The 21,799-nt window shown below is 37.3% G+C and overlaps 3 protein-coding genes and 1 long non-coding RNA gene across 5 annotated transcripts; 2 read left to right on the top strand and 2 right to left on the bottom strand.

Annotated features, from left to right (window-relative positions):
• Nucleotides 1–106: 106 nt before the first annotated feature.
• On the bottom strand, nucleotides 107–8,247 carry LOC109074189 (TBC1 domain family member 15-like). The gene is made up of 17 exons (XM_042744189.1): nucleotides 8,183–8,247; nucleotides 7,087–7,182; nucleotides 6,460–6,532; nucleotides 6,139–6,279; nucleotides 5,721–5,925; nucleotides 4,280–4,382; nucleotides 3,982–4,179; nucleotides 3,732–3,860; nucleotides 2,735–2,838; nucleotides 2,557–2,651; nucleotides 2,314–2,430; nucleotides 1,977–2,077; nucleotides 1,659–1,758; nucleotides 1,451–1,548; nucleotides 1,165–1,281; nucleotides 788–874; nucleotides 107–667 (listed from the first exon to the last, which is right to left on the bottom strand). Exons 1-17 carry the CDS (start codon nucleotides 8,204–8,206, stop codon nucleotides 461–463), a joined length of 1,995 nt encoding a protein of 664 aa, XP_042600123.1. The 5' UTR covers nucleotides 8,207–8,247; the 3' UTR covers nucleotides 107–460.
• Nucleotides 1,681–2,078, top strand: LOC122140444. Its single transcript, XR_006157118.1, has 2 exons — nucleotides 1,681–1,826; nucleotides 1,926–2,078. It is a non-coding gene; the product is annotated as an uncharacterized LOC122140444 (long non-coding RNA).
• Nucleotides 8,248–9,219: 972 nt separating the features above from the next.
• Nucleotides 9,220–10,283, top strand: LOC109074197 (CTF8, chromosome transmission fidelity factor 8 homolog (S. cerevisiae)). Its single transcript, XM_019090245.2, is given in 5 exon segments — nucleotides 9,220–9,329; nucleotides 9,429–9,522; nucleotides 9,606–9,723; nucleotides 9,898–10,041; nucleotides 10,043–10,283. Coding segments are annotated over 4 exon segments (372 nt in total). The 5' UTR covers nucleotides 9,220–9,329; nucleotides 9,429–9,499; the 3' UTR covers nucleotides 10,130–10,283.
• Nucleotides 10,188–21,267, bottom strand: LOC109074192 (hyaluronan synthase 3-like). Of its 2 annotated transcripts, XM_042744187.1 has the most exons (5): nucleotides 20,082–21,267; nucleotides 18,078–18,506; nucleotides 15,083–15,712; nucleotides 13,922–14,023; nucleotides 10,188–13,808 (listed from the first exon to the last, which is right to left on the bottom strand). In XM_042744187.1, exons 2-5 carry the CDS (start codon nucleotides 18,084–18,086, stop codon nucleotides 12,879–12,881), a joined length of 1,671 nt encoding a protein of 556 aa, XP_042600121.1. In that variant the 5' UTR covers nucleotides 18,087–18,506; nucleotides 20,082–21,267; the 3' UTR covers nucleotides 10,188–12,878. The 2 variants fall into 2 exon arrangements, with proteins under 2 accessions (XP_042600121.1, XP_042600122.1); XM_042744188.1 differs by lacking the exon at nucleotides 18,078–18,506.
• Nucleotides 21,268–21,799: the final 532 nt, after the last annotated feature.

The following is a 21,799-nucleotide window of genomic DNA, read 5'->3' as shown; positions in this document are numbered from 1 at the left end:
CTTAACTAATTAATGTTATGCATGATACAAAATGGCTTATTTCATTGGACAAAAAAAAAAAAAAAAAAAAAAAACTGAAGGCATAATATAAATATAACTCACAATCTAATGGAAGGAAGACAGATTTTAATTTGAATCTGAATTATTTAGGAAAAGGGCAAACATAAGAACAAAAGATGTATAATATTTAACAATGGATTCCCCACCTCTGAAACATGAAAACTCTCTCATACAGTGAGAAGGAATGAATATTTCAATGAAAGACAATATGGTACAAGATATTACAAAAATAATGCTTTAGGGATCCTTTTGGATCCTAGTTTTACATTCATATATTTTATCTGGGATATTTTACAATGTGGCATTTGGTAGCAAATATCTACATGACACCCCGTACTGTTCATCTTGCTGCAATATAGGGGCTATATAATCTGTACTATACATCTTGTAGTGCTGTACACTAGGAAATGAAGGCTACTTTGCAGCCGTTGTGTGTTGTTTCTTTTAAGTGGCTGTGGCCGTTTGAAACGACATGATCTTGTCTGTGTGTGGATCTTGGTGAGGTCTGAGGTGACTCAAGAATTCCATATTCACTGGTTTCTAAAGCTGCTGAGGGTTCGGTGACTGTGTTGAGACCCAGAATCTCACTCACTGAATGGGGCAAGTCTTAGAGAGAATAAGAAGAAATTCAAAACTTGTATAAATGGGATAAGAAAAACAAATATTAGTGAAAAAAATGTGTTATAGATCATATACCCCACTATTTGCAATCAAGCTTAGGACATACCTTACAATTCTTTATCTGCATGCAGATAGCTTCAGATTTGCTAAGGATTTCTTCAATGTCCAGTTTCATTGAGAGTTCATTTATATGCTGTAAAGAAGACATAATAGGTGAACAATTTCTCAACATGCTAATTTATGTATGTTATAAAATGTAGATATACACAGTACAGTTCAAAATATTGGGGTCTGTATGATTTAAAAAAATATATATTTATAGAAAGTTTCAATTAGACATTTTTGATTTAGAAATATTTTGTAACATTATAAAAGTTCTTAAATGTCAATGCATCCTTGCTAAATCGAAGAATTAATTCAAAATTTCAAAATTTTAATTAAAAAGCTTTGAATGGAAGTGTGTAAGATACAGTTAATCCTAACCTTTAGGATTTCATTGAATCCATATTTTCTGTCCATAATTTTTTGTTTCTCTGAGTCTAAAATGGCACAGCACACCAGAAGGTGAAAGTTTTGGCAAGGCAGTCTGGTCCACATGACCTGAAGGAGAAAATATCAATTGAATAAAACATTACATCAAATGCCAATATAACACTTAATCAATTATTATCTAAATTATTACAGACAATGGCTACATTGTACTGAGAAACAGAGAAATGGTTCAGATGGCCAATATCCAAAAAAAAAACAATGGATAGTTATTACACACCTCCCAAAGGCGAAGGACATCCTGAAAATGTAGCTCTCTCTTGAATCGGATCAATAACCATCGAAAACAGAAATATAAGTACCCAGAATCCTGTGCCTCTGTAAAACCACATAAACACAGATATAAACACAATGGCTACTTATGGTCCTGTAAAATTAACATTAATGAAAAAGTCTATTTCTAATAAGTCTTTCTCTGGGTATCTTACCTAGGTAGTTCCAGAAGGCCAGGTCTAGCAAGCGAAGCAAAGTGCTGAGTTGGATTAGTTGGGTCTTCATCCCCTGCATCTGCTCTTCAAAGTTTTCATGCTGAAACAAACATGAGTGATTTTTAAAAAAAAAAAAAAATCTCCTAGACAACTACCAGTAAAACATTTGTAGGTTGACTAGATCCATTTAATGTGCTTGCACACAACAGCAATAGCGTGAGGACAGAAACATGCTTTACTGATGCAGCCAAATCTTCTCATACACAGCAGACCCAAGAGTGCTAAAGAGAGATGTGCTTAACGAACACACTGCATTACCACTTCATCCATGAAGGAAACAAAGCACCAGAAGGCATCCACTTCATTCTCCATCACGAAGAGAATGGGAGAGAGCAGATCACTCATGCCCTGCACGTACCCTGCACAGGAACAGGAAACTTGGTAAATAAAAGCAATGCTACACTGAAAAGCACTTAGGATTATCCATAATCTAAATAATTAAATGTGCAATTAAAATCACACTGACATAAACCAAAGGATTTTGGATGATTGGTAAAAACAAGGTATCAGCGTGGGAGTATACATAACAGTAGATGATATTTTTTATTAAGAGAAGCTGCACTGAACGATGATTCACACACGTGTAGTCACTTGCCTAAATCAAAGTCATACATGCAGTACGTCATCAGGATGTCATGTAGTAATATCAAGCCAGGGTTGTCCAGGCCTTCGTAAAACCTGTTATTTCGGTCAGTTCGGTTGACATCTTTTTCTAAAGAGATTCAACAACCACAAATTGAGCTTCATTCAGGTAACGAAACAGTGCATGGAAATATATCTTGAAAACATTTTTGAAGCAACTAAAAAATAAAACGATGTGATGTAATTAAATGCATACCAATAAGGCTCCTATAATCTCGTAACCTTGAGTTTCTCCTTTCCTGCTCCTCGCTTACTGACTTCCACTGGAGCTTCATTCTGAAGTATTCATCACTGTTGATAGATGAACACATGATCATATATATGCCTAATCTGATAAGAAGAGAGCTTTAAATCAAACGCTGACTGAAACATACGTTTTTCTCTTTTGAAGGAGCTTCCTTTCTTCATGAGTGCTGTTCCATGGAAAATAGCAGAGCAAAAATTTCCAGGCCTCCCTCCTCAATGCATGGCAAAGACCCTGTTGAGAACAAATCAGCACTTGATGAGCTACATCCTCTGAAATCTTTCAAAACACGTCTACTAAACATGTCTAAACAGATCTGGTCTAAGTGAAAGGAGGTGGAGAAGAAGTCACAGGAAAAATGGGACGCCACGACAGCTTGTCTCAGACTTGTCTCGTTTGCAAATGAAGTTGTTAAGTTTGAACATATAAATATTGTATTTATATTTAAATCCACCCAAATGTATCAGACTGGGATACTGAAATGCTGTACCTTTAATGTATCTATAATGCTTTGTTTTTGATGTAGAATGAGTGAAACAATGTACCATTCAAAAGTCTCGGCAAGGTCAGTAAGATTTTCATCAAGGATGCATTAAATTGATAAATAGTGTCAGTAAACATTACATTGTTACAAAAAAAAAACAATTTCAAATAAATGCTGTCCTTTTGAACTTTTTATTCATCAAAGAATCCAGAAACATTTGCTGCTTCATATTTTTGAAAATCCTTGAGTAATGGCTGCTGGAAATTCAGCTGTCATCACAATAAGAAATTACAAATGTGTTACAAAGTTAAAACATTTTACTAATCAAATAAATGGTAGGTGTATGTGATTTCCTTTATGATGCAGAACAAACACAGTTGAGTAAAACATGTAAAAAAAAAAAATAGATGAACTCATGACCTAAACATTATTTTGCAATCTACCACAAAGAATAACAAGAGGAGAAACAAGGGCAAAGGTGAGGTGACAAAACCACAAGCAAAGAGAAGCTGAAGACTACAGTGAAAAAGGGGAAGAGTGTTAGAAGACCACAACAGCATAGGCAACAGACAAAGGATATCCTGTGGGACAAACATTAGGTAGATTAATGAGCTACAGGAAGATATACAAAGTAACTTCTTACCCCTTTTAATATCAAATCTTTTAAGTGAGGTACGTTGGTTATTCTTCCTTCTGAGTCCTGGTACTTTGCCCATTCTTCCATTGTTACTGGCCCCCTTCTTTGCACCTCTGGCCTCGGTCCCAGATCAAGCTGGAACACAAACACCTCAAATCAATTTACCATAACAGTATTTATAGGATTGCTCCTAAAGGCTGTCTGTGTCTAGACTCAACTCAGTCAACATTGGGGCTGCCATTAGATCTGCACTCACTCTGGTGATGACTTCAAATCCAGGCTCTTCCTGCTGGTTAATCTCTAGTCCAGGAATGAGTTCTCCCAACAAATCTGCCACCTCCTCAGCAGGCCGCTGGTGACACTCTAATTCAGGCGCCCGAAACGCGTCAAAGAGGTAGTTTGTGACTTTAGAGAAGCCACCCAGCGTTGTTGTATAAGGATCTTTCTTGAATTTCTGGTTTGAAAGTCAGATAATACTGTAAAGACTACTTTCAATCACATAAATGAATATTTTTAGATGGTTTCTCTTACTATTCGCAGTGTAAATCACAAACCTGTACAAAGCCATAGTTTGTATCATCCAGAAGATTCTCAAAAGACTGTGAGAAGGTTTTGCTGTAGGTGCTGACAATCAAGACACTTTCGTCATCGGGACTCCTTTAAAAGACAGAAACTACGATATTAACATTCATTGTATAGCCTTAAAGTAATACCATCAATAATAAGAGTACAAATAACAACAAGTATTCGAACTGTAAACATATGACATCACAGGCCACATCGCCCTGTGGTTTGAATGACGGGAGAAGCCGAGCAAACCAAGCCAAGCCTATGTTTCATTATGGAGACTCAGATAAGAACTTTAATAACAGCTATCTTTTCCTCGGCAGCACTGAATTCAGCGTGCTTACTGGCGGATTTAATCTGGTGTGATATTTAACGCAGGGGAGAGGAGTGTCTTCCTGTCCCTTTCATAAAGCCTTAACTCTAAACGAACAGCTGCTGTTTGACCTTACATGAATCACGCTCGCGGCCTCTCGCCACAGAACACATGCTAGACTTCCTCAAAGGTGCCGAGATACTCCGTCTCGTTTGCATGCAGATTGGGTTACAGTTTGATGTGTTCTGTTTTAAAGGACGAAATCTTTGGATAAAGAATTCTGTGAGTCACAGAGAGTAATATTAGTGCCTGCGGTATTTAGAGAATTAAAAGGTCAGGGGTCACTTTTGAGATAAAAACAAGAAAAATTAAAAACCTAAGCCATATTCATTCGGAGGAAGATGTCTGAGAGTCCACACAGGAATTTGTAAAAGCTAATATGCTTATTAATGCTTTCAGAAACAAAAAGACATAAGGTGCAGGTTCTCACAGAAAATACCAAAAAGAAAAAGTGCAAAAACACTCAGATGAACCCTGGAAGAAGGGACATTTTGGCCACTTCATGCACTCGGCTGTTGTAGCTTTTCTTACGAAGTGGAAGGGGAGAGAAAGGTTTAATCGACTAACAACACTGGCGCTAAAATGGGTTAATACATGATATCTTTGGGCGTTAATTAATAATGCAAATGGTAGTAAATTGACTACCGCAAACCCTAGTAAATCACCTTGTACAACTCATTTACTCTCCTCCCATTAATAAAAAGGTTTTGAGTTGGCGCAAGGGGTAAGTAAACCTGGCCCCAAATCTGGTTACTGGCTATTTTTTTACAATAATTTAACCCAAATTTAAAATCATTCCTTGGATCTATCCCCACAACATGCACAGAAAAACACTGAATAAGTGTAATAAGCGTTGCTTATTATAATGTTTTCAAAATAATTTATAAAATGTCTGTAACTCATGACTACACTCTACTGGGCTAATGCTGCAATAAAAACAGCACTTAATTCATAAATAGAGTGATATTGAAACAGATATTGCATAATATTATGAGATTATGCACAGATTATGCCTGACCTAGTTAGACTAAATCAACCCCTTACACTTCACTTACTCGTTGATCTGAACTGATTTCCTCAGGCTATCCAGGAATGCTGTGCTTCCTCCCTGGTGGAAATGAATAGCTGGCAGCGCTGTGCCATCCTTCAAGCGGAAAGTGATGTATGACCAGCCTTCACATTTGACTGTGATAGACCTGAGGTCACACACATTAAAAGAGAAGGCCCACCTGTTCCGGTCATTAGTGTGGTTTGATCCACCTGTGACAATATGACAATAAATAATAAGCTCGGTTACTGTTAAAGATTTCCTTCTTCTGCTCTTGCAAAGGTCAGACACATAATTCACTGACTGATGCATGAGATAACATGCTGATATTTTCTGTTAGGTACTGGGTAAAGTGCATGGTGACAACAATTTTGATTTTTAAAGCATTTCAACCACATTTGACTCATAGAAGTGCAACTGTTTACCATCTCCATGTGCGTGGACTTTTCTCCGGAATGAGACAGCATTGATCATGTCCCACTCGGTTTCATAGCTCAGCTGATGGTCAATAGGACGGTGAGGGTTGTCTTCTGAACTCTGCGTCCACTCCACCACAGAGCTGGAGTCTTCACACAATCAAACAAACAAAAATCAGGTTGTCCCCCTTAACCAGAACTATGCAGAATCATAAAATCCCAGTACAGAGCACAGATGACCTGCATGAGATTTGCACTCACAGTCAACATTAATATACAAACTCTCACAGATGAAACAGGAAATGCATAATTTATGAATGAACTAACAAACCTTGCAGGCACACAGTATGTTTGAGGGATCTGCATCCTCCAGGGGTTTATATTCCACAAGGGTTTCACCATCCTACATTTAAATTAGAAAAAAAAAGATATTGGGAGATAGCGATAGACAGATACACTACCATTTAAAAGTTTTTTGTTTTTTTTTAATTAACACTTTTTTCAGCAAGGAAGCATTAAATTAATCAGAGGTGATAGTAAAGACATTTAAAATGTTGCAACAGACTTCTATCTTAAAGGAATAGAAACAGAAGTAAATGATGATTTTTTTGTGAACTTTTAATCTTAAATAAATGTTGTTCTTTTGAACTTTCTATTCAACAAAGAATCTTGAAAAAAATGTATCATGGTTTCCACAAAAATATTAAGCAGCACAACTGTTTTAATTAAATTAAAAATTATAATAAGAAATGTTTCGTGAGCATTAATATATTAGAATGATTTCTGAAAAATTGTAATGTATTAGCTGTCCTAACAATCACACAAGAATGTGGCATAACATCTTATGTATGTCACAATGACCCAGGTAAGGTAAAACATAATAATTCTAAAACAATACACTCTTTAAATATAAATAATATTACTAGCAAGAAATAAAGCAACTGAAAAAACCCATACCTTATCAATAATCCTGAGGAACCCTGATATTAAATCCTGACCCTCAGATTCATCTGGAGATGAGTGAATGAAGACTCCCTCGTGTTCAAACAACACCTGCAAAACAAAGAAAAAGTAAGTATATGTTAAAAGAACATTACACAGTTTGATTTACAATGACCAGAGATATTATTCTCTCTAAATAGGTCACTAAAAACAAACATTTCAAGATCCTGTTATGGTATCCTGTGCTTTAAAAGGCAAGTTAGTCTGCAGCCTGAGGCTTGAACTTAAGGAACTGAAAGCTCCTGTCATACTGACACAAACAGAATGTTCTTCCAGGCTCCCTTACAATTAAAAAAACAACATGAAACTGAACACTGCAAAACTAAAAATAACCTCTGGAAAACACATCCTTGCAATAACTTGCACAACATGAGCATTGCACATAGTTTCATGTTTTGATTTCCATATTAAATCTGTGTAGTATTAGTAGCTGTAAATGGTAAGTCACTCAACCATCGAAACATTTTGGTGGTAAAGGTACTTGCTCATGCATAAATAACAGACATGAGAAAACGATACACAGGTTCTGTAGTGCAAGAAATAGCTCATTAAGAGAACTGGAAATATTGAAAGCTAGTTTCCTTTATGGATTGAATTCATCTGAATCAGTCGATAAACTATCGGTCATCTACCTCAAAACATGTTTATGATCTAGATTATGATCTTCATTAACCTGCCAGGCAGCTCATGACTCAACACTAGTTAAGCATAGACACAACTGTGATTTTTTTGTTTTTACTGTCCGAACTCCCTAAACACGATCAATATTGCAGTCGTGGCGTAACTGGGAGCGTAAACGCTGCTTCTGGCGTCCGTGTTTTTCGCAGTTTTATCAGCTGTATGTCAGTGTGTTTGGGTGTTAGCAGCCAGGCTAACTGTTGCTAAACACAGCAGTTTATCAGACCAGTCTATCATCTATTTCCCAGCACCGACAGCTACAAAAGCTAGTCAAACAGAATATCTACGCCACAACCCACCCAAAAACACCGGCAAAATTGAGCTATTTGTCGTTTTGACCGTGTATTGACTTATAAAACTGCATGCTCTGTACCTTGGGAGGAGTTGTGGCCGCCATGTCGACTGCTAAATAGTGTGCTTGTCACGTGCCTGTCAGCGAGCCACAACAACACTGACGAGTCATTTTCCTCATGGACAACGCCACGCATGCGCACAAACACACATATTTCAAAACGCTTAATAATTTGAATTATAAGTTTAATAATAATAATCATCATAATCATCATCATCATCATTAGAAGTTTGCAGTGGTTGCCCTGAAACTGCTTTACATTTGTTTACATTTATTTATTTTTGTTTTCGTGTTAATAATACTTTATTTAAATATTTAGTTTAGTAATATTATATGTATATATATTTACCTGTTAATTTACTTAAAACACACACAACTTTGTGACCTTGCTGAGTGAAATCAGAAACAGTAACACTCTTTGAATGAAAAAGCTATCGAGTGTTTATGTATTTGTACGTTGTATAATGGGGAAATATAAATTGTTTATGTCTTGTTTTGTCTCGGTTTTGTTTTCTTGAGTATCACTGAGTCATTTTATCTTCCTTTCTTTCTCTTGTTTTCCTGAGGCAGATAATTTTATTTGGATTTTTAATGAGAAACAGTTAAAAAACATATGCAGCTATATATGCATACTAATCGACTAGATATAGGGCCTAGCTTTTACGACTAAAATTTGTCATATAACTATTATGTTTTTTTTGTTTTTTTTTCAGACAGAAATGTCATCTCAGCTTTACTGTTGTTCTTTATAAAATTATGGAATCATAAAAAAAAAATCTTTAAGTTAGTGGAAAACTCACATACATCTCATATTGGGTACAACCGACATATATTTTACTTTATGTATGTTATATTTTTTGGACAGAGTAAGAACTTTAATTGTATTGTCAGTCTCCCATCTCTAATGGTATCAAAATTTATAAACAAGACTATTATATCAGTTATGTGACTGATATAAATGAACGAAATTTGAGAACTAAAGTTTTAGTATAACTACACACCTGAAAAAAGTCAAGCTTTACTGGCTCCACAATATTTGCAGACGAACCTCGATTGCCCTCTAGTGGTTCACACAGCAGCGGGACTTTTATTTTGAAATGTAACTCGCACTGGCGGGAAACTTGTGTGTCTGTCAGCAGAAGATCATGTGCAACAACGGATCTGAGAAGTGAGTGTATTTACGAATATAGTATATTTCGTTACATTCATATAGACAGTTGTGGAGTGAAGGTAATATTTGACTTGTTTATCCTTGTCACCGTTTCAGATGAGAAGGTCCACAGAGCAGGAAGAATTGTGTGATTTGTGAATCCTGACACAGAGGCAATCGATAAAAGAATGGTTCAAATAGTCATCTCGAGGTTGGTGCGAAGACTTAAGCTATATTTTTACAGGTCATGGTCTAAAAGTGCTTGTTGAAAATGATGTTCTGTGTGTTTTGCAGTAAAGCTGGTGAAGGTCCAGCTGAATGGCTGCTGGTGGAGCTGCAGGGAGAAATGGTGTCCAGACAGAATACTGGACTTGCAGGAAATCTGATGGGAGACCTGCACTATACAAAAGAGGTTTGTCTTCAGTATAAAGTCGATAATAAAGAGAAGACATTGTATTTTTGAAGTACGTTTTATTCCACACTATTTGAAAGACTAAATATGGAAACATATATAATGAAAAAACACTCATATTTATCTATTTACCTATGCTAAATTCTTAACTTGTCCTCTCCTCTCCTCTCCAAGGGTGTACCGGTGCTAATAGTCGGACATCACATCCTTTATGGCAAACAGGTCAAACTGGAGAAGCCCTTTGCTGTTCTGATGAAGCACTCTGGACTCCCTCGGGATGAAGAGGAAATGATGGAAACCAACCAAGAGAACCCAGTTTTACACTGTTTCCGCCCTCATCAAAAAGAAGCTTATCTTTAAAACACGACCCAAACCCATCATCACAAATGTGCCAAAGAAGGTATAACTTATGTTCACATATTAGAGGCTGACTGATTCTAGATTTATAACCATATGTGAATATAAATGTTTTTTTGAATGGTGGATTAGTATCTCTGTACATTGTTGTCAGGAATGAGTAATTGACAATAACATTCAACAAATATAAATATTCTAAGTAATGGGCCTAATGTGAATTTGAAAATCAGAAAAGAAAGAAAATGCTCACTGTTGAATGGAAGTTTATTGTATCAAAACATCAGTTACAAGTGTTTGCAAAAATAATTACATGGGAAATGTCCAAATTTAAAGAATCCAGCTTCTTTTGCATGTACATAAATACATAAAACATAATATGTAAAGTTCACGTGAGATTAAAAAGACCATGATGGCCATTTCTAGGTATTGTACATTGTGGAAATACAGGTTAGCTGTGACACACACAGACTAAATGGTGGTGTTTTATCAACACTTGAATATTTTATTATGTGAGTAGACGTAAGCTGCCAGTGGCGATCTGAAAAACAACTGTGCATTTTGGTTAAAAAACACTTAACCTCTTCTATTATGGATTGTGAATAATTTATTATTCTCTAATCCGTACATTTTTATGAAAATAACTTAACATGTTTTCCATAAAATAAAGTTTCCTAGGAAAATGCATCAGGATTCTTGCATGTTTAAAATATCTTTGAATTTTACATTACAAAAATATATATTACTTTACAATGAACTTGAAAGAATGTATGACCTAGTTTTCACTGACAAATTAAAATTATTCATCTACATATTAATAGGCTGTGTTTGGCAGACAGCAGAGCAAAACTTTTTTCCCCACTGTAAATGTGGCTCTGCTTCTATCGCTTAATCCCAATTTGTCAATGTCTCATTTGAAGCCCCGCACTCTGTTCCTGAGGAGCATATCAGTCTTAAAAGTTTGGCACCCAGTCTACAACTGAATGGCATAAAATCTGAAAAACACACAGATGTGAACAATGCAATTCCAAGTTTGACTGTAAACATGATATGGCTCTGGTTTCATAATTGCATTGTGTCATCAGTCATCATCTTATATTTGCAGCCTTAAAGGACACTGCAGTCCACAGCAGTTCACTGTTAAGACACCCTTATCACATGTAATGCACAAGCAAAAGTGTTTCATAAACTCAAAGCTTCTTTCTAAACTTGCACACATATGCACACTAGCCTCAGTGTTTAGGTCTCTGCCAGAGTTTAATGTGTGTTTTGGGGGGAAGGGAGCAGAAAAAGTTAGCGTTCGCATTCATGGTGAAATGCTACTGAAGTAAATCTACTAATTGTTGCATGGGTGGGCTGAGGGTGGAAAAACAGTCCACTGTACACCTTTGATTCATATATAGTAATCTTCAAAACCACTAACTTTGCATACCATAAATAAGTTACTTCAGTTCACTTTTTTTGTATTTGTCTCTCTAGGTAACTGAGCATCTTAATTAAACTAATGGGAATAATATAGTAAGTTTATATATTACAGGAAAAGGTCGTAAGAATTTGCAAAGGTGGTCAGATCCTGTAACATGCAGAATTAGCTAACATACTTTTTTTTTTTTATCAATAATCAGTATGGGGTGAGAAAAAGCAGTACATTTTTAAGTCCACATGCCTCTTATGTTAAAAATGATCTCAACAGGTAAATGAAGCATGAAAGAAATGTTATTAAATTATAAACCTCAACAGAAAATAACTATTAGAAAACTATTCAAAGTCTATAAACAAAAAATGTCATGTGTAAAGTTTCAGGCAGTATAACTGGATATTCTTTTTTTGTGTAATGTAACACTGTTTATGCTTTGAAGTTCTCAAGACTGAGGGAAAAAAATTATAATTTTAGTCCATGTCCTGTCCATGTTAGTTATGTCTGGTTTCACCACCTATAATGAAATTAAAACAAATAATTTGATCATATACTTCTACCAGGTTTGTTTTATAGGTAAAAATGGGAATAAAATAGGAGACCAATCTTTCCTCCATTTTTTTTTTTTTTACCAAACACGCTGGAGTAAAACATTCTAGATGCTCTAGAAAATCCTCTTTGGTTGCCTGACACTATCCTTTTCAATGGAACTGGATATTACTTGATATTCTTGAACTGTAAACATGTATAATTGTAGTAAATCTTTGTGGAGAACCAAAAAAATTCTCATTTAAATACTGTTGGTTCTGTCTATCATGTTACCCCACAAAAGTATGGGCAGCACCACAATGATGAAAACAGAATTATGCTGGATTGTCAGATAAAGGACATTAAAATACTGACTGGGTTTGGCAAGCTTAGTGTCTTAGCAGGTTTCCTCAAGTGTTGGCACACACCACTCTATCCTCGACAGTTCACATTATATAGAGTTATAAGTCTGAGCACCAAAATAAACCATTAACCTAATATGAGTGTGTCAGCTTAATTACATTAACTTACTCACACTAACCTTTGGCTCAACTATTGTTCCCACCTTGGCTGGTCGGCTGCCTCCTTATTGTGTGCTTTATAATCACGAGAAGCACCATTCCTGATTTCAGCTTATGTAAATTATGTCTCTCATAAAAACCCCATGGTTTGAAACTTCTCAAGTAACCATAGCTAACAACTTAGCTAACATAGCTAAAAAATAACCATCTAACAACCAATATTCTTGGACTTACACATGATCCATAATTATAACCAGGATTGCAGCACCAGGTCAGGACGGGGCCATTTCAAATGAGCCCTGACAGCAGGTAGAGATCTTTTTGGAGAGACCATGCTAGGCTTCGGCATAGGATAGGTGATACTGTTCCTCTCTTTTGTTACAGCGCTTGGCCACTATGGCCAGGTAGAGCACCAGGAGTATGAGCCAGTAACAGGCATAGAGGATGGTACCTGCAATGAGAAGAGCCTTTTCTCTCTCACTAAAGGGCTCTTGGACCTCACAGTAAATGGTGTAAACCATGCCACCGAGCAGTATGGCTGCCCACACAGTCACAGGCACAGCCCCAATAAGGTTTACCACTATCTTTTTCCTGCCTGATGTTCCCCAACCTGCCTTGTTAATAGTGAACAGGGCAAAGATCTTAGCAGGCAGCAGGCTTGACATGTAGAGTAGTGAATACAGTGACATGAAGATCATGACAAGCCTACCCCGCAGGAAGCAGGCATAGGTGGCTTTCACCATGCCCACCAGCTGGACTGTTAGCAAGAAGAGCAAAATGTTCCACAACCGGCCTCGGTAGAACAGGTGGATGACTGTAGCCACCAGAAAGAAGGGGAAGAACCCGGTGACCACAGATTCATAGGTCATCCAGAGGCTGTGCTTGTGGAACCAAAGGGCGTTGTAGAGCCACTCTCGAAAGTAAGACTTGCTCCAGCGTGTCTGCTGGTTGAGCCAGCGCAGATATTGCGTGGGGGTCTCGGTTTGGCATTGTGAGCGTGCCGTGAACTTGGTTTTGTAGCCGAAGCTGAGGACGCGGTTGGTGAGGTGCCGGTCATCTCCAAAGCTGCACTTGCTTCCTAGAAAGGTCTGGTGGTACCAGGGCTCCAGGAATTGCTGGAGAAGAGAGTTGCGGTACATTCCCAGAGGTCCACTGATGCACTGCACACATCCGAAGTAAGACTGACAGGCCCGCTCCACGTTGAAAGCCATCCAGTAACGGACACTGCTCAGGAAGGAGATCCAGGAGTCATACTTGTTCAGAATCTGAAAGAGACGATGTAACTCTCGGTAGGTGTTCAATAAAGAGGAAACTTACTGGAAAACTTCTCAGTTGTTGAGGGTGACATAAAAATGACTAAAATAGGCAAAATTCTCACCTGAACATCTCCTCCGACTCCACCCACTTCCGGATCTTCCTCTAGAACCTTCAGCATCTCAATGGTGCATGCTGGATCAAGTACAGTGTCTGAATCACATACCTGCAAACAAAACCGAGATATATACAATGATTTAGAAGACTTCTCAGCAACTTCAACTCATATACAACTGTTTTCCTTTTTCAAGTAAGGCTGATGTTGACAAAGATTGTCTGAACAATGCAAGGACTGTTACAAGGAACTAGTGGCACCACAAACATTGGCTCACAGATGTTTCAAGGTCATCTTTGTTTCTAAAGATATCAATCATATGTTAAACAATGAAAGGCTGATGACAGCACAGGTGTGCTCAAGACTACAGGTGAAGGTAAGACGACTGATCTTTGACCTCAGTGCAGCAAGGATTCGTATTACAGTGACACTGATGAAACTATGAGGTGACAGTAAATGGTTGGCTCACCAATATTAAAATCCAATGTTTTACTAACATGTTTTACTGGGCCAGTTTTACTAAAAAGGGCAAATTAGTGTAGGAGCACAATTCCAAAACAGCGCCAATGGGTATGGACATTTCCGTCAGTGATTTACTGACAACGGGCAAATTAAAGAACACAGACGCAACATCTAATTTACATATCGACCAACACAATATACCATGCGCAGTGCGAATTAGCGTAGTCGCAAATAAGCAGAACCGACGCTCATCAGGTGCGAGTGATCTACTTACGACACAGCAGCAAAACAGTTTAAGACATGCTTTTTTTGGGCGTTAAATAATGGCGAAAATACCAGTAAATTGACAAGTGCAAATGTTAGTAAACCGTGTTGCATGATTCATTAATACTCCCATAAATTTTGCATCTTAAAGGGAAACTCCTATAAATGCATATTCAATAAGTCCACGCCTTTTCAGCACTAATTCTTCACTGCACATCTTCAGTAAATCTTGACAGTTCTATTTTAATGCCAAAGGACGGTTTGTGCTGGCGTTTATAAATCTGGCCCTAAGTCATTCGGCCTTCTGAGAGCAACAAGTAAGCATGTCCGGAATGGATGCTCTTTATTCCAATTATTTTAGTCGTATTATTGTGTGAACATTTATTCAGGCAGGATTCTTTACGTTTTATTACATTTTAGGTTTCTAGTGGGGTCTAGACCTACCTGTATGTAATCCACAGTATCTCCCAGTGCTTTGAAGGCTGTATACATGACCTCCCTCTTGCCGCCCCACTCTTGCATGATGCAGGAATAACGGCAGCTTCGCACCACCCTGGCCACCCGTGCAGCCTCTTCGGCATGCAATGAGCCTTTCCCTCCTCCCCCATCCCCGTCGCAATGGTAATTCCCCTTCCATACCACACAGCCTGTCTGCTCCACTCCCCCCATCACCTCCTGGAAGATGTCCATCATGTAGCCATCCTCCTGCCGATTCCCATCCACCACCAGCACTACTTTAAGCCCGGGAAAAGAAATGCGGCGGATGCTCCGAAGACATTTGCGAAGGTAGTCCGGATCCTCCTGATAGGCTGCGATGCAGAGGGCCACGGTGCGCCGCAGATGCTGGGGTCTGGAGGGGCCACGCATTTGCCGGTGCTCCAGGTAGGCGAAGAGGCTCTGCAGGAGGAGGTGGAGGGACAGAAAGGCACCGTACAAGCCAAAAGACAGGTGGTGCTGCTCGGTGTGGATGAACTGGTAACCTGTCACATAAGCCAATAGGATGGCAAAAAGCACCACTGCCGCAAATAGGGTGGTGATGAAGATCCGCAACGCAGTGCCAAAGCGAGAGGGCATCTGAAAAGAGAGAAAAAGAGATAACAATGAAGGGTAGCGAGAAACATTATCATCTCTTCTCTCTCTTTACCTGACCATTTCCTATTTTATATATATATATATATATATATATATATATATATATATATATATACACACACAGTACAGGTCAAAAGTTTGGAAACATTACTATTTTTAATGTTTTTGAAAGAAGTTTTCTTCTGCTCATCAAGCCTGCATTTATTTGATCAAAAATACAGAAAAAAAAATGTAATATTTGTGATATATTATTACAATTTAAAATAATTGTTTTTAAATGTATTATACTTTAAATTATCATTTATTTCTGTGATGCAAAGCTGAATTTTTAGGATCATTATCACATGATCATCTTTAGAAATCATTCTAATATGATGATTCATTATCAAAGTTTGGAAACAGTTCTGCTGCTTAATATTTTTTCAGAACGTGATACTTTTTTAGGATACTTTGATGAATAAAAAGTAAAAAAAAAAAGCTATGTTTTTAAAATATAAATATTTTGTATATATAATATAATATAAATATTATAAATCAATACTTTTATTCAGCAAGGATGTGTTAAATTGATAAAAAGTGATAGTAAAGAAAATATATTATTAGACTATATATTATTAGAATTTTTTTTTAATTTTGAATAAATGCAGTTCTTTTTAACCTTTTATTCATCAAATATATTAGACAGCAGAACTGTTTCCAACACTCATAATAAATCAGAATATTAGAATGATTTCTAAATGATCATGTGATAGACTGGATGTTACATGTGACACTGAAGGCTGGAGTAATGATGCTGAAAATTCAGCTTTGCATCACAGGAATAAATAATTTTTTAAAGTATATTCAAATAGAAAACTATTATTTTAAGTTGCAATAATATTTCACAATATTACTGTTTCTTTTTCTGTATTTTTGATCAAATAAATGCAGGCTTGATGAGCAGAAGAGACTTCTTTCAAAAACATTAAAAATAGTAATGTTTCCAAACTTTTGACCTATACTGTATGTATATATATATATATATATATATATATATATATATATATATATATACACACACACACACACACACACACACACACATATATACATATTCACAATGTTTTTAATACTTAATCTGATGCATTTATGTAATGTTGTGCTTTTGAGTTTGTTTGTAATTCCCAATGTAATTTTTCCCAATTATTATATAATAATATTTTATCACTACATACCGTATTATATGAAAATCATCTTATATAAACTTTTTTCAATAAAATGTACAAATACTACCATGTACAACAAATACTACCATGATGTATACCCTTATTTATTTATTTATTAATAAATTTATTTATTTGACAGGCTTTGTGAAATTCACCAATAATATGAATGATTACAATTCTGAATGCATTCAAAAAACTTGGCAACAACTGACGTGATAATATTAGAATACTACAAACTCCATGTGAATCTTTCTCTCAGTCACTCTCTCACTTTTTTTCTCATTCTCTCAGGTTAATGACTTTAATTAAAGGCTAGGCTGAGTTTGGCAGGTAATCAGTGGCACCCAGACGAGGGAACAATCCCCCCTTTCATTCATTCAGTTGCCTCCTGCTCCCCCTTTCATGAAAGAAAGAGCCGCTTCACTCAGTGCCCTTATATCATAACAGCCATGGCAATGGAGAAGAGTGACAGAAATAACGTTGACTTCCACTGAAGTGGTTGTTGATTTTTCTTCCACAGTAACTGACTGTTCCCACAGTTATTGAAAGCTGCGCCAGACCAGTACTTAGCTGTTTTACGTCATATAACTCCAAGAAATATATAACTGTTCCTTTCACATTAGCAATTTGGGTTTTACTTTAAGCAATGTTAAAACTGCCAAAAAACCCAAATATTGCTTTTGTGCTTTAATGGATTTATCCCCTTCCCATCTTCTCCTATACATTTTCCTGTGATGTGAACAAAGACAAACCCTACAGACCCTGAGGGTCAGATAGAGACAGCAGGCAGATACTGAGTGGTATGTTTGACCCTAATTAGAGGGAATCTTCCTCTGGAGGCTTGTTAGCTCAGAGGGACGGGTGTGAAGAAGTCAAACAGGACACTAACCATCACTCAGTCTCCAAACACTAGAAACAAACCCACTACCATATGTGATGAAAGGTGTTCAAACTACAGCCTTTGATCGCTTGGTAGGATTGATACATCAACTCAAGTTGCACAACCAAGATTAGTGGCAAATGCATTTGTTGCATTGCATTCTGTGTAACCCCTGTATGTTACAGTGTATGCCAGTACATAATGAAAATTAATAATTTAATTTTCAACAAATAAAAGCAGTCAGAGGTCAATGGTTACTCACTGTTGTCATGATGAAATATTCACAGGTGGAGATCAGCCCATGTGAGCCCAATTATCTCAGATCTTTAGTTATGCCTTTAATAAATCTATTTAATTCCATAAGCTGCAGGGCGTTGTTCTCAGGTCTGTTTCTCTTGCGAGTAATGCTGGGGATGATCATGGGTAATCATGTGTTCTCATCCCTGACAGAAGCAGACATGATCCAGAAGTGCTGTATGAATCACAGGTGCATTGCAGGTATGGGGGTGAGCAGCCGAAGCCTCTTGCCCTGAGATAGTCTGTATTCTCAGGTGTGGTCCAGATAGAATGAGGACTTTGGATGCAGGACAGGACACTGACAAAGGGAGGAGGTGGGAAAGAAATGAAGGGGGCTGGGAATCACCAGGACCGAAGAGGGAGGGCAGCAGGTGAGAGGAAGTGAGATGAATAGCTGGAAGGGAGAACATGATGTGTTTGGGTAAATTGAGAATGTGCCAATACAATGAATGTACAATGAATGTGCATTACAATTATAATGATTATTATAAAAAGCATTCTCCACACCACAGTCATGTGTGATGATGTTACTGGTGTCATGGCTATTCAATGAAAAGTCTTGGCTTGCTATATCGGTGATGTTATGTTTTTTTTTTGCCCTGGATCTATTAAGTTATTCAAAAATACATTAAAAAATATAATTCATTTAACAATGTAAATGACTTGAATACATTTCTTTTATGATAAACATGGCTTCAGTTTCTTACATTTTGATCAATTAAATTTGGACACTTTTTAAATTCAAAATGGTCCAGGTAGTGTAACTTAACGGAGAATCAAAATAAAATAAAAATAAGAAATTATATTAAAAAATATTTTAAAAATAATTCAAAAAAAATATTGTAGTATCATTGTTAACATTCATTAATGTTTCATAATATTTTATTAAATATATTATTTTAAATATTATTGATATTTAATGTGGCATAACCAACATGAGGGAAGCTGTTTTGTCATGTGACAAAAAGGCAACCATCATGTAAACAAAAAATACATTTCTAAATTCAAAATTACATTTGACATTTTTTTAACAGGATTTTAAAATTTCTTCTTGTTTGTCACTGACCCTAATAAAGATATCATTTAAATATGAGAAAAACTTAGAAGAATAGAAAACAAAACAACAACAAAATAGCACTAGGGGGCACCTATAAAGCATCTCACATCCAACTTCACAAACACCAGGATTCATGAATTTCTCATGTTTTAATAATTTAATGTTCACATTCTGTTATATAAAACTGATTTAACAATAGTGAGAAGTTGATGGGATAATATGCAGAATCATTTTAATCCTGTTAAATAAACTTCAGATTTTGTAAATATACTGGGGTGAATCTTGAATATTTGCTCATTATTCTGGTCACAGACAAACTGTACAAACTCAGAAGCATTTTTCAAAACTCTAACCAGGCCCTCGTGTTGTCAATGTACTGTATGATGACACGGAAAGCTAAACAGATGTAATTTTCCTTAATCGTGCAACAACCCTTAAAACAAATTCTGAAGCTTTCCTGTACCCCGTCCTGCTGCCCATTTATTTACTCAGCCTCGGGGCACTAACATGAGTGCCAAGAAACAGAGGGCCTTATTCCACTAGAACTAAGATTCTAATTACTAAAAACACACATATGAGGATCTTAAAAATCCCACACATTCTCTTAAGTTCAATACTAAAAGCTATCCATGACCATAACCATTTTAGTGTTATTTAGTGCAGCAGTGATTTTTTTTAGTACCTTGTACAAACACAAGCTCACAGTAGCCTATTTGTGCAAATACACACCTACCCACCCAGCCAAAAACTCCACGCTTTAACGCTCTCTCAATTTTAGTATCACACACACACATACAACCACACAATGAACATATGACAAGAGCTCTCAAGCTTCATGCTTTAATTTTTCATCCACTCCCACAATACATACAGACACAAGATGAAACTCAAGTTGAATTTAATGTCTCTTACCTTCCCAGCCCGCAAGCTGTGACGGTGGGCTCTCTCTTTCTCTCTCAGTCTCTCTGAGCTGGTGTGTGTGCGAGTGTGTGTCTGCCAGGTGTCTGCTCCGCTCCTCTCCACCACAGTGGAGCACAGCACCGTCCTTGTTCAGCCTCCTGCTCACACTACATCTTTATTCCAGCCACACTTAATTCAGGAGATCCCTTTTCCAAAAATACAGCACCATTACCCTCCTCCTCCTCTGCTTCCCTCCCCTTCTTTTTGTGTCTCTCGCTCCCTCTCTTCCCGAGGCATGAAGGCCTCTGATATCAGCTGTGAATTAAGTTCTCACCTGGTGCGAGGAGGCTTGGGGTCCACCGGTGGACCTCATGCCTCAGTGTCAGTGCTGTACTGCAGTGGCATCGTTCTGCAGTGCAGCCCGAAATCCTTCAAGGTCCCTCCTCTGTGCTTTTCCCCCTGCTCTGCAGTACAGACAACCTTCAACAAGACTTGGGACTGTTTGAGCAGGCACCCTCTTCTCTTGGCTACGCACACACCCTCTCAATGCATCCTTTATTGGGTTATTTATTTATCTATCACCCCTCCCTGCACCCCTCCTGCTGGCAGCCTGCAGGTCCAACACCGGGCAATGAAGAGATCTGCGCGAGAAGGAAGAGAAAGATAGACTGCAGCAAGATCGGACATAATCAATATCCACTGCATTTTCAAACATTCCAATCTCAGTTGTGTCTTCCTCCGGCTCCCAATGAAAACTTGCTCCATTTCCAAATAATCCCTCCGAAATTCACCGGTCAGGTAAAACATGCTCACGCCCTTTCTCTTCCCGACTCTGCGTGGCAGGAGGAGTAATTAGTGTAATGGCACTTTCATGGCTGAGTAGCAGTCGTGGGAAGGTTATAATGGGGGTTGTGGGGAAGGAAGGTGAAAGTGTGACTCTCCATCAACTTGGCTTCAGTGCTGAGCAGTGGTGTTACTTATTTACCCGTACTGTGGAAACGTCTTTGGATCCTAACCAGAGATGCAATTAAAAGAGACACCTCAAGATCCTGTGAGGTTTCTCTGCAGAAACACTAAGAAGCTGCCCATTACACAGCAATTATATTAGCCAACACATCCTGGATATGGCTTTAAATACAAGTGCAATTAACAACCAAAAATAAATAAATAAATAAATAAAATAAAAGTTGACATCAAACCTTGGACAAAATCCATTCTCTGAATCTTAGAATTAAACAGGCTGTTCATTTTTGCTATTATGCCTTTAAGGCTGCTATATAAGCATTATATTTACAGGCTTTGCGGACAGCTGAAATTTGCTGTCTGGTGTAATATAATTTACACTAATATATAGAGTAACTTATCCATTCCTCAATAACTGCCTATTTGCAAAGTCTGCATTACATTGTGACAGAATCGCAAAATGATGCAATTCAACACGGTAGTTTACTGCATCACACTGAAGGCAGCATGGGACCCAAAACATGTATTTTTCCTCTGTGATTAATAAAAACTGATTAAACGTTTGAACATGAATCACCATTTAAGGTTTTGATGCAAAGTCACAACGTAATCCAAAATAAAATGTTAAAACTGGTCTAAAATGATCAAGGATACATCCAATTTTTGAGATCCTTCAGAAGGATCTGCAGAGCAGTAGGTGCTACACAGTCAAAACTATTTAACAAAACTATCTCTGATTTTTTTTTTTTTTCTTTTCATTCAGATGT

Source organism: Cyprinus carpio, chromosome B18, assembly GCF_018340385.1.
Source record: "Cyprinus carpio isolate SPL01 chromosome B18, ASM1834038v1, whole genome shotgun sequence".
Classification (NCBI taxonomy): Eukaryota; Metazoa; Chordata; class Actinopteri; order Cypriniformes; family Cyprinidae; genus Cyprinus; species Cyprinus carpio.
Note: the sequence above shows the minus strand (reverse complement) of the source record. Positions and strands in the feature narration are given on the sequence as shown.

Excerpts from the sequence above, each read along its gene's own strand:
- LOC109074192 (XM_042744187.1), bottom strand. Across the intron at positions 14,024-15,082 it reads ATACTGTGGATTACATACAG|GTATGTGATTCAGACACTGT; the intron begins GTAGGTCTAGAC and ends TTTTGTTTGCAG. Across the intron at positions 13,809-13,921 it reads GAGTCGGAGGAGATGTTCAG|ATTCTGAACAAGTATGACTC; the intron begins GTGAGAATTTTG and ends CGTCTCTTTCAG.
- LOC109074189 (XM_042744189.1), bottom strand. The coding sequence starts at position 8,206 with ATGGCGGCCACAACTCCTCCCAAG. Across the intron at positions 6,533-7,086 it reads TCCTCAGGATTATTGATAAG|GATGGTGAAACCCTTGTGGA; the intron begins GTATGGGTTTTT and ends ATTTAAATGTAG. Across the intron at positions 2,652-2,734 it reads CTCCTTCAAAAGAGAAAAAC|TGATGAATACTTCAGAATGA; the intron begins GTATGTTTCAGT and ends ATCTATCAACAG.